Source organism: Chenopodium album, chromosome 10 (genome assembly GCF_948465745.1).
Source record: "Chenopodium album chromosome 10, dcCheAlbu1.1, whole genome shotgun sequence".
Taxonomy (NCBI): domain Eukaryota; kingdom Viridiplantae; phylum Streptophyta; class Magnoliopsida; order Caryophyllales; family Amaranthaceae; genus Chenopodium; species Chenopodium album.
In genome coordinates, this window is record NC_137843.1 from 62,477,908 (window position 1) to 62,489,940 (window position 12,033).

The following is a 12,033-nucleotide window of genomic DNA, read 5'->3' on the forward strand; positions in this document are numbered from 1 at the left end:
TACCTGACCCGTTTACCCGAATTGACAGCTCTAGTTTGCTTCATAGTCATTAACTCATTATGAATTTCATTATAGCTTAATTGTGCTAAGTATTAAGTTAAGACGACATTTCAAATAAAAAAAAATAAAAATCAAATTAGGACAATGTTCTATTTGACTAAACTTCATTTATCTTATCTTATTAATTCATTAATTTATTTATATATTTTTTTTGACGGCGCAATAAATTAATATATAATTAATTAGTTTATTTATAACTAGTTTTGTGCCCCGGTGATTCCCGGGTAGTTATGGGCTTTTTTTTAAAAATAAAATTATACTATCATAATTCAATTTGATTGAAAATAGAATTATAAATTAACTTTTTTTGCTACAAAGTCAACCTATATTTATCCAACGTGGTACAATACTTGGCGAAAAATTAAAACGCTAAATGATGTTGTCCTGTGGCCTAATTATAAATTTATTATTTGGTATTTTATCGAAGAAATAACTCTAAACTAATAATCTTATTCTAAAATTCTATCCTAATTTGATTGAAAATAGGATTTTATCTAATTTTTTTTATCTTATGAAATCTATCCAAGGTGGCACGACACTTGATGATTTGGCGCAATAAATTAATATGTAATTAATTAGTTTATTTATAATTATACAAAGTATTATCTTATCTCATCAATCTTCTTATTAGTTACGAAGTATAAACTTATCTGATTTAAACTCATTAAAACCTATATTGTCACACATGAACTCTGGACTTATTTAAACATATATTATCTGAATTGAATTTAAATCAAGTTAGACAACCGTAATCAACAGAGTACTATGCTCTAACTTACCTAATTTAATTACTAAATAGTTTTCTATCAAGATAAAAAAAGTTAATGATTTAACGTGGATAGTTAACCAAAATAACTCAAAATAATCAACCAAATCCAAATTTACACACCCATAACATAAAGATCAACAAATCCATCTACAATAGACAATGACTCAATAACTTATCAATTTACCATAACGATACCATTAATCATTACAAAAAACTCCTAATCATAATTTTTTAATTTTCAACCAAATCCAAATCCAAATTTTTTTTATTACAAATATAAAAATCATACATCCTTTTTTTTTTTTTTTTCATTGTCATAATATTTTGTCCTTATCCTTTCACAAATTCTCTCTCCTCTGTCTCCCAACTCCCTACACTCCCCTCGACTCCATTGCTCCTCTCTTCTTCCTTCTCCCTTCCATCCCGAAATTACTCTTTTACCCCTACTTTCTCACCTTTAAACCCCCTATTTCAAGGGCATTATCGTCATTTCCTTTCAACTCCGTCATCGCTTTTCCAGTTTTCCCTCCATTACATACTCACCTCAACTCTCCCCTCTTCTTCAACTCATAAACCCTAATTTCTTTCTCATTCCCCCAATTTTCTCGATTTCTGGGATTTTTGATCGGGAAATTTTGATCGGAGATGGCGACGGCGGCGATGGCGACTGCCGCCGGAGCTATTCTGGTGTTGTATGTGCTTTTGAATCGGAGATTATCGGCGAATTCTGATGAAAATGGTGATGATCGGAGTTGTAATGATGGTGAATCACGATCGATTAGACGGAAGATTTCTCGGCGGCCTGCGCAAGCTCCGGCGACTTGGTTTGAGACGATTAGTACTTTGTCGGAAACTTTAAGGTTTACGTATTCGGAAACTTTGGGGAAATGGCCTCTTGGTGATTTGGCTTTTGGGATCAATTATCTTATGCGTCGGCAGGTTTGTTGATTTTTTCTGGAATTTCTGGTGATTTAGGTTGATTTTGATTGAATTAAGCTTTGATTTACTGTTGATTAGTGTAAGATTAATTTTGGTTTAGTGATTTTTGTTGGTTGGTATTTGGGAAAGTTTATAATTTTAGCTTAAAGATTGGAAATTGTCAATTGCCAAGCAATCTGAATCACCCTGTATCAATTAAGCCTGCATGTCGTACCTTAGAGGCAAGCTAATGATTTATTTTCGAAGTGCTGTGATTGTATTATCTGCAAGCTAGGGACTTTAATTTATATGTGTAGTTTGAAGGTACCTTTATTAGATTATGTGTCTTATGTAGTGTTAATCTAAGATAAGATGAATGATTTTATGATTCATAGGATTGGATGATCTTTTGTTATTAATCTAGGGATCTTACAAAGAGGGAGACTTGGTTTTTGGGAATTTGGTGAAAAGGGTTTAAAGGACAAAGGTGATGGTGATGCAGGGATAATGGGGTCAAATTGTAGGGTGTTGATTGGAAAATGAGAGAATGGAATGGAAGCATGAGGTTAATTTTCTCTGGGAATCTCAAATTTGGTTTGGAAGTACTATGTACAATAAAGGTCTTCTATTTTTCCGGAATTAATTAGATGCTTACAATAATGTTCAAATGGTTTATGCTAATATTTAGGTAATTAGCTTAAATGCTTACAATAGTCTTCATATATAGAGGATTTCTTTCATGCATTGGAGGTGAAATGCGTAGGGAAAGATGTGTTTGTTTTGGGTTATTAGAGTTAGCTGTTTACTGGTGAGTATCACCATGCATATTAGTTATCAATAAAAGCATGCTAACCTATCCTGGTGAGATGATCATGGAACCTTCTCTATGACGGGCTGAGGGATTTCAAGTTCTGAGATTAACTCTTATCAAATGAGGGTGTCTTTGATTATCAGTGACCAATGGCCATATATGCCTGTAGGCTGTGGTAACTGTCTAATTATACTAGTGATACGTAATTGTTGACTAGTTGTCACATCAGGGGAGTAATCCATTACTTCACTTCCTACCTTGAATAGCACTTTCCATTATTTCTCAGCTTCCCCATCAGCTGGTCATTGTTTTAGCTTTTTCGATTCTTTATATTTCCTCCTTGTTACTCTATCTCTGGTTCTAATGTCTGCTGGTGAGTTAGAGTGGGTAATGGCCGGTGTGTTCATGATTATTGATGGGTGTGATGATCAACTCTTCCGATGCTATAACTGTACTTTAAGAGTTTCTGACTTTTATTTATGAGACTCAAGGTTGGCTGAATGGTGCAAAATATCGATGTAGTGGTTATAAGTTGTGGGGAAGAAGTTGAGATATTTACAAATATAGGGAGATTGAAGTGTTATGGTATTCGCTGCAATGCTGCTAGCCTGCTAGTCTTTATTGGTCAGAAATTTGGAAATAAGGCTGTATACTTCTTGACCTTTTTGGACATAGCTAAACGTGGGCTTTTGGTTGTTATGTTGCTGGTCAGAAACCATGCTAATTCCTAGCATCTTACATTAACAATGATGAATTAGTGAACCTTATCGTGACATATGCCTTCAATGGAGATGTCGGAGGATTCACAATGATACCTGCTTTGGGTTTTCTTTTTAAGATGGTAAGAGAAGATTGTCTTTCGAGAAAGAAGATGAGCTATATAGACCTATATAGGGTATAATTTTCTAAAGGGAGCCTTCCTGAGTTCTTATAGGGGTGTTGTATAGTTTTCATTTAGTCTCTGATTTCAGGTTTTATACTCTGGGTTGTTTCCCATATTTGGGATTAAGGCTACGATTGTTATTGTTTTCCCTGGGATTTCCCAACACTCCTTAATGTGTATAATTCCCTAGGCAAAAGATGAAAGCTTCTTGGGCTATATTTAAAAATAAAAAATAAAAAATAAAAAAAATCATTTTTCAAGTTTCAAAACAATCTGTCTATGCACCTTGTTATCTTTAATATGTAAAACAGGCCCAATTTTTTTTGTACTTTTCAAAGGTGAATCCTACTTGCATTGTAGGTGCTTTTTTATAAGGTTAAGAATCTGACAATTCTTTTAACTACTCCTGAAAGTAGATTAACCAAGCAAACTTCTTTGTAATAACACTTTTGACAAGCATTGCTCACAATGGAATACAGTTTACACTTTCCAAAAAGAGACTGAGATCTAGCTATTTCGTGAAGTTTACAGTTCTATGGAAACTGTCGTAGTTATATGGTCTTTCTTTTTGTCAGTGTTGAGTTTATTTGACTCTGAAACTATGCTTTACAGGGTGATTTACAAGTTGCAGGTGTTTATGCTGGAGGCGATTGTATACAGCTCAAAGGTCCTGAAATCGTGGCTGAATTAAAACATTTACTGAGGCTATTAACTCTCTGTATGCTTTTCTCCAAGAAGCCATTTCCTGTGTTTTTGGAGTCTGCTGGGTTCTCAGAGGCTGATGTTCTTCTTCAAAAGCCCAAAGCTGCTGTAAGCAAACAACTTCCGCATGTTTCTTTTTTGGTGTTTCTGATTTAAGGCCATCATTAGTAGAGCTTTTGTCCAGTGTCAACAGCACATACCATTGTTGTATTTTCTCTTGAAAAAACTTCTTGGTTTGTTCCGTTGATGCATTATATATAGGACATAACAACTGAAACAAAGTTTTGTATGAAACAGCACCACCGTAACCCAATATTCCATACTTTTTTTTCCTGGAAGCATAATGTATAAATTATATTCATATGCATGGAGTTGATTGGTAGTTGTAATTCTCTATTTTAATCTACTTAATTTCTGTAATACAACTTTGGCTTTTTGAGGGTGATACTCTTTACTCTATTTTGCTGTTGATTGTCTCTTATTCTAAAGAAGTTTGTGTTTGATGGTCAAATATTTGCAGCTTCTGAAGCCTGCTTTTACAATTATAAGTGATCATGGCAACAAATGTTTCCTTTTGTTGATTCGAGGTACTCACAGTATCAAAGATACATTAACAGCAGCAACTGGTGCAGTTGTGCCTTTTCATCATTCTGTATTACATGATGGAGGGATTAGCAATTTAATTCTGGGATATGCTCATTGTGGGATGGTAGCTGCAGCTCGTTGGATAGCTAAGCTTAGCACTCCCTGCCTCATCAAAGCTCTAAATGATCATCCTGATTATAATATCAAGGTAAGCAATGCATTTGGTGACTAATTGACTATATGTCTATATTTGTGTGTTGTATATTGGATCTATATGTTCTACATGCCTTGTACATTTGTGCATGTATATATTTGTGCTATCTGAACTTGTTGTGGGTGTTAATTTACTGGTCATATGGACATTTAATTGATAGTTATTTAGAATTGAAAGTAAAATAATGCAACTCCTTGTTGCACTTTCATCCTTAACTAATGTACTGAAGCTTGAGTATACTATTTAATTAATTGCTGACATATTATATGCTGTGATTGATGTTTCTAAAGGGTTGAGTGGCTCCCTTTTGTGCTCCAGGTTGTTGGTCATTCCCTTGGTGGTGGAACTGCTGCTTTGTTGACGTACATTTTCCGAGAACAAAAGGAGTTTTCCTCTAGTACCTGTGTATCATTTGCCCCTGGTATTTATCTTACTTGACCTATTTTGAGTGCCATCAAATGTATCCTGTGATTTTTTATTTTTACCCTTTACAAGTCGTCCTATATGTCGAGTGCTTGTTTCATGTAATAAAGAAAAATAAGTGGCACAAAATGAAGAGTTACAAAAAATATATAAATTTTCTATTCATTTGGATCTATCCTCCATCCTTGAATTATAAGGCATAATTGATACAGAGATTGTTTTAAAGTATCAAGTAAAAATTCATAACTATTCTTCACAATTTAGAATTCTCACTTCTCAACCATAACCATAAAATATTCTCACTTAAGAGGCAGTATTAACGGGTATAATGGGAATGTTCAGTTTGTAAGTGGCCTACTTTTTGGGGGATTGCTTGAATTAAAAGTGTGTGTGTGTTCTTTATTTATTTTGTATATTTTTACAAGGGACTTAGGGAGTATTTTGTTAAAATCATATAGTTGCTTAACAGTAGAGTCCATTCTTGCAGCTGCTTGTATGACGTGGGAATTGGCAGAATCAGGCAAGCATTTCATTTCTACAGTCATCAATGGTGCTGATTTAGTGCCGACGTTTTCAACTACATCTATTGATGCTCTTCGTTCTGAGGTGCTGGGATCTCTTCATGCTTTTCTTCATACTTCATTATATGTCTATATTGCTTCCTGTATGAACATGGCTCAAACTTTTGACTTGTGAGCAGGTCACTGCATCATCTTGGTTAAATGATTTACGTGATCAAGTTGAGAGAACAAGAGTCCTAAATGTCGTCTACCGCTCTGCTTCAGCCATAGGGTCCCGTACACAATATATAGCCACCACTGCTAAGGCTAGGGTTGCTGGTGCTGGTGCTCTTTTTCGTCCTGTCTCCAGTGGCACTCAGGTAATTATTGGATTGGTTTGTAATAGATTTATGAAGAAATCAGCTTAGGTCATGGGGCTAATAAAGCTTCATATTTGTGATAAAAAAAGGAAAAGAAGATCAATTTTTCTTTTGCTATCCTACTCAGATCACTATAGATAAAAAGGTTTGGACGTGTGTAAACAAATTACTTCTCTTTCGTCATTGCTTACTTAGATAGCTTGATAGTACCTAATGTCCTAAGTTCCTAACTACCTACTGGGTGCCTAATGAAACTTTTTTTAGGAGAGAGAGAGAGAGAGAAGGGGGGGGGGGGGGGGGGGTTGGGGGTTCTGTGAGGGTGGATAAGTGCTCTAATGCTAAAAATCAATAGGATTTTTCTGTCAAAAGGTTGAACCTAATGCCTGTATTTGAATTCTGCAAGCATTTGCAAATTGCGATTTTGGTAGTCATAAACATTTGCTATATTGTTAAACTGATTTTGACTTTTTGATCCTACTGATTCAAATTCAAATGGCTCGTTGACCCTTTTTCTTGCTCTTTGTGAAAATTTGAATTAGCAAATTGCAATTCCACTGCCAAAGGTGTCAAATTTGAAAAAAATTAAATTTTTTCAAAAATTATTACAATTGGTCAAGTAGATTATGTGGTTGTTTATAACTTTATATCCAACTCCCTGCCCCACTCAGAGTGCGAGCTTCTTTAGAGGCATTGGAGGGTAGTGGGGATGCACAAAATATCTAACAAATAGTGGATTTAAAAGTTAAAGTTGCAGGATATGGGTGATTGACTGAAAGGTTACCAAAAGTATTGGATACAGAGTAATAAATTGTGGTTGTATATTTCAGGAAAAAAGTAGGCTTTGGCTTATTCATCATTATGTATGTGTAGGTTGTGATGAGGCGTGCTCAGGATGTTGCACAAGCCGTTGTCCGTACCCGTCCAACCTTGTCTTCGTGGTCCTGTATGGGAGCGCGACGTCGGAATGTGGGTCAATCAATAAACCTGAAAGAGGAGAATATGGCTGAGGCCTCATTGATTACTACCACCAGTACATCAGAAGTTCTTGTGACAGAAGTAGCTTCTAGAGACATCGAAATGCATGATGGTGATTACAACTTTTCAAGTGAAGGTTCAGGACACGAAATTGACACAGAGGAAGAGGAAGAGGAAGAGGAAGAGCAACTTCTGGCAGCAGATAAAGATATAACCACATCAACAATGGAGGCTGTGACTGAAGGTGAGCTGTGGTACCAGCTAGAGAAGGAACTTGAGAAACAAGAGGAAGCTCAGGCTCAAGTTCAAGCGCAGGAGGAAGAAGCTGCCACCGTTAAAGAGATTACTGAAGAGGCACATATGTTAGCTGATGCTGTGGAGAATAAGCAACAGATTTCCACTACAGACATCCAAGAGAATCATCAGTTTTACCCACCAGGACGAATCATGCATATGGTATGTGCTCGTTTTTCCAATGATGCTAGTTCAGGTGACAACGATGCCGCTGAGGAACATGTGGGTATTTACGAAACACCTAGACATTTGTATAGTAAAATTAGATTGACAAAAATGATGATTAATGATCATTATATGCCAATGTATAAGAAAACGATGGAACAGCTTATCAATGAACTTGAAAATGACCAAACACTCTCAAGTGATACAAAAGAAAATTAAATCAATACCATATACTTCTATGTTTATACATGTTGGAAATCTCCTCAAAGGATTATTTGTCTTGCTTATGTTTGATGCACCGTTCAAGCTATTATAGAGATGTCCTTTTAAGTTTTCCGAAGATTAACACTAACAACGAAACATGTATTTAACAAAGACATCCAGACATTAACCAACAACCATAATCTCTTACACTATATTCAAACCGGCTCAACTAGAGGAAGTGTTAATGTCTCCAACTGGCGAAGATTCAAACAAGAATCGTCCTTGTGCCTTGACCGTGCAAAGCTGAAAAACCTCTTGAGAATAAATAGACCTATGCAAACCATGACATCACCTCAAATGACAAAATCTTCTTGAGCACCAGTTTAAAGACACCAGCACCAAATACATGGCAAAACGGACTAAGGGTCTGTTCTGATACGTTTATTTTCAGTTCAGTTCATAATTACCTTTTCTTATAAAATATTCATTTTACTTCAATTCAGTTCAGTTCAACTGAGTTTAGTCAATGAGAACAAGCCCTAAATGATTTGTTTGAGGATTTGATCACAGAACCTAGTTCCTGCAAAAGTGTAGTTGGGATTGGGGATAGTAGAATCCACCATCTTCCAGTAGAATCATATATGCTCACAAATACCTTCTTCGACCAGGAAGTTTTACTATGCTTTTACAACACTTTATCCCTATATAGACCGTATCCATGCATATGAAAACATCTGATTTATTATGACATTTTAAGCGTTAAATGGGGTCAAATGCACAAGAGTATGTAATATGCCACAGGGAATAAGTTTTACACTGTCAGATTTTGCAAGTTCCCAAACCTGAAGTTAAGGATCCTAATCAGCTACAGTTTTATATAGATTATGAATGCTATTGGATTGTATTCTCCTGGTCAGCTCAACCACCGTAACGAGTCTTCAGGGATTCTGGAGGTTCCTCTTCCATTATACCTGCACCTGCTGTTGCCAGGTATTGACGAATGGTTGTCTGACGATCAGCGAGGTATGTATGATCTAAGAAATTGTTGTAGGCTGCATCTCCAAGATTCTTTGCTGCTAAAACACTGCATAAATACATCAGATTACAGGATGATCTTAACTATACAACCTCATGACATCTTCAAGCCTGATATAGGATACCTAAAATCTTACCAATGGCGCAGATAAGTTCGACAAGGAAAAACATCATCCCTCCATATTTTATCTATGTTATATCGTCCATAATGCTGATGGTATACTTCTTTACTTCCTGCACATGTACTTGACAGAGTGAGTTTCAGTTCTGAATAACAGTGAAAATTAAATGATATTAATCCCACTTTTTCTGATTCTGTATTATTAATACGGAGTAAAACAAATTTGGAATGCTATTCTGAAATGACAATCACCATAATATCTCTTGTCACTGGATTTGAACATAATTTTGTTCTAGAAGAAGTAAGCAATGATTTAGATTGAAAATTTTACGTAGTATAAGTTTCAGCTGAGGTTTGAGAGGGGGGGGGGGGGGGAGGGGGGGGGGGAATGACTCAGACTCAACATGATTGATTATGATAATTATTATGCGTATAATGGCATCAAAACATGAACTAGAAAAGTGAAAACCAAACTCTACACATTTTAGGTACAAGTGATATCAGACCATAAGGATTGTAGAGGGGAAAAAGAAATTGCGTGACACAAAATAGAATTCAGGACTATGGACTAACAGAGTAACAGATAGAGGAAAATTACCTTCACATCTTACATTGAAAAATTCCTCATCACTGTACCGAGTACATAGAACCTACATATTTCCCACAAGAATAAGTGTTGATCAATTTTGATTCGTGAGCTGAAGTTCAAAGATTAGAACATACCGCTGGATTCTTAAAAGGCGTCCCTTTTATTGTTTCTGGCAGAACCTGCAAAGATGACACATGGTATTGTATAATCAGATATAAGAATGATCTGGGAACTAAATTATCAGTAATAAGAATAAACAATCAAACTTCTTGACATAGGCTCTCAACTTACAGCTAAAAATCGGAACTCAAGCTCCCTCTCCATAAAATAAGGTACCTGAACTCATCAAATTGACGGACTAAGTAAATACCATGTGGTCATATGAAAATGTATTGGAGAATATACACAAAAGAGAGGCTTTGATTATCCTATGTACCTCTGACTTTTGAATTTGGAACACAGTAACTATGAGCTCCTCTCCTTCACAAGGCTCACACTTAAACTTGAGATCTCCTGATATGTTTATAACTAATCTGTTAGCATATTGCGCAAGAAAGTTACGAGAACATTAAAAATTAAGCCAAACTGAACATGAGTCTATCAGGAAGAACCAAAGAAGAAGTGAGGCAACAGAACATGTTATGCTCAGGAAAACTGGAGGTAAGTTGGACTACAATTAGCATCGCCCAATAATACCTATGTTCTCTTCTGACTGTCCTACTTTGATTGTCCACTAATCTCACAGTACTACTTAGAACATAGCCAGGCTACTCATATACATTATGAACAACCCTTGCTCATTTCAATGTAATAAATTTCCTTAGGTATTTGCAATAAATCTAGATTTCTAAGTACAGTTTCATTGGACGAACCATCTATTTAAGTAAATCAGCAACAAAAACAAAAACCAGACACATAAATGGATTGAATAGTACCTTGAAGGAGAAGAATAAAAAATTATACACTGTTTAGTTTCAGAGAATAATCTCAAAATCAGCAGAAATATGTTTAAATTAACTAAGAAAAAAAAATGAAGTTAAGAACAATGAAAAACGATGTAAAGATCGAAATGACCTTGGTCTCAGGCTTAGCAATGCCACGTTCGAAGAAGATAGGAGCAACATGAGCAAAAACCCTCCTAAAACCTTTCAACCGCGCTATCCTAAAGTTAGCCAAATCAGGAAATGTACTTCTTGCACTCCTCTCTGCTCAAAACCAATACCATTATTATCACACTCACAATCAAGGATTAAGTTTCAAATATTGATTTAACAAACTGAGATTATATTTAACGGCAATATCAATAAATCATGGCCATCTTTTTGCTATACCAAAATTACCAATATTATCCTCTTAAACTTTGCTCTAAGTAAGCCACAATTGGAGTTATATTTAAGTTAAAATGATTAAGTGAAATACATGAACTGGTCTAAAAAAGTTCAAAAAAAATCTAACATTATGATTAACAATGATCATAAGCAACATTGCAATAACATAAAATATGAAAAGCTCCATACTTTTTACTTTCTACCATGCCCGCAATGATGTTAATATCCAATATTGATCAATCTCACATACATGAATGGTAAAATCGCCCTCAAAACCACTAATTCATTACTTCCTCACCCACTATCAAGTTAAAATATTATCAAAACTTTAATAGTATCACATATAATTACAGGACCTCCAATTGACTAACATATGAAAATCCTCAACCCCACCAAATAAAACCCAGAAAAAAGATAGAATTTTGGAGAATAATTGAAATGAATTTTTACCAGAAAGAAGAGACCCAAAACCGCAAATGGAGACATATCCCCTAGGAGAGGAAATCGCATAAAAATCTGACATAACATCAAGCTGAAAAGGCTTAAATTGATCAGTTGAAATGGATGATGATAATGAAGAAGCAGCCATAATCGTCTGATTTCGATCGAAATTAGTGCTAACAACAAGGTGGGTGAAAGAAAAATTAGTTGTACTTGTGCTACTGATGGATTTAGGAGTTGGGTTTATAATTGATTTTGAAGGGATTTGAGGAAGTAATTGAATTTGAGAATTGAGAGTGAGAAATGACGAGGATACTGTCATTCTCTACTACGTACTTCTTTTGACTCCCTCTCTCAACTCTTGTGTTCTAATTTAAAACGAATCAAATTCCAAGAACAGTTTTTTTTTTTTTTTTTTTTTTTTTTTTTTTTGAGAACTCCGAATGTGCACACCTAAGAATTGCATTAAATTAAAAATTTAACTTTTTTTTTTCATTGATAATTGAAAGTGTAAATTGATGGAAGTGGTTTTGTCATATTCTTTTCCCACAAATTTTTGTGAGAAAGTTTGATATAAGTTATTTTTATTCGTTTCTCATCTTCAAATTAGAACACCTAAATTAACAGGAATAAAAG

The 12,033-nt window shown here is 35.1% G+C and overlaps 1 protein-coding gene and 1 pseudogene across 2 annotated transcripts; one reads left to right on the forward strand and one right to left on the reverse strand.

Moving 5' to 3' along the window:
• The first annotated feature begins 1,154 nt into the window (after window positions 1-1,154).
• Window positions 1,155-7,939, forward strand: LOC145562868 (uncharacterized). The gene is made up of 7 exons (XM_081623288.1): window positions 1,155-1,768; window positions 4,054-4,251; window positions 4,664-4,936; window positions 5,261-5,363; window positions 5,853-5,971; window positions 6,066-6,245; window positions 7,116-7,939. The coding sequence occupies exons 1-7, from the start codon at window positions 1,475-1,477 to the stop codon at window positions 7,896-7,898; spliced, it is 1,950 nt and encodes a 649-aa protein (XP_081479414.1). The 5' UTR covers window positions 1,155-1,474; the 3' UTR covers window positions 7,899-7,939.
• Window positions 7,940-8,598: 659 nt separating this feature from the next.
• Window positions 8,599-11,743, reverse strand: LOC145562871 (uncharacterized; annotated as a pseudogene). The gene is made up of 8 exons (XR_014094465.1): window positions 11,407-11,743; window positions 10,703-10,833; window positions 10,065-10,141; window positions 9,920-9,964; window positions 9,763-9,807; window positions 9,638-9,689; window positions 9,056-9,152; window positions 8,599-8,967 (listed from the first exon to the last, which is right to left on the reverse strand). The product of XR_014094465.1 is annotated as an uncharacterized LOC145562871 (transcript).
• Window positions 11,744-12,033: the final 290 nt, after the last annotated feature.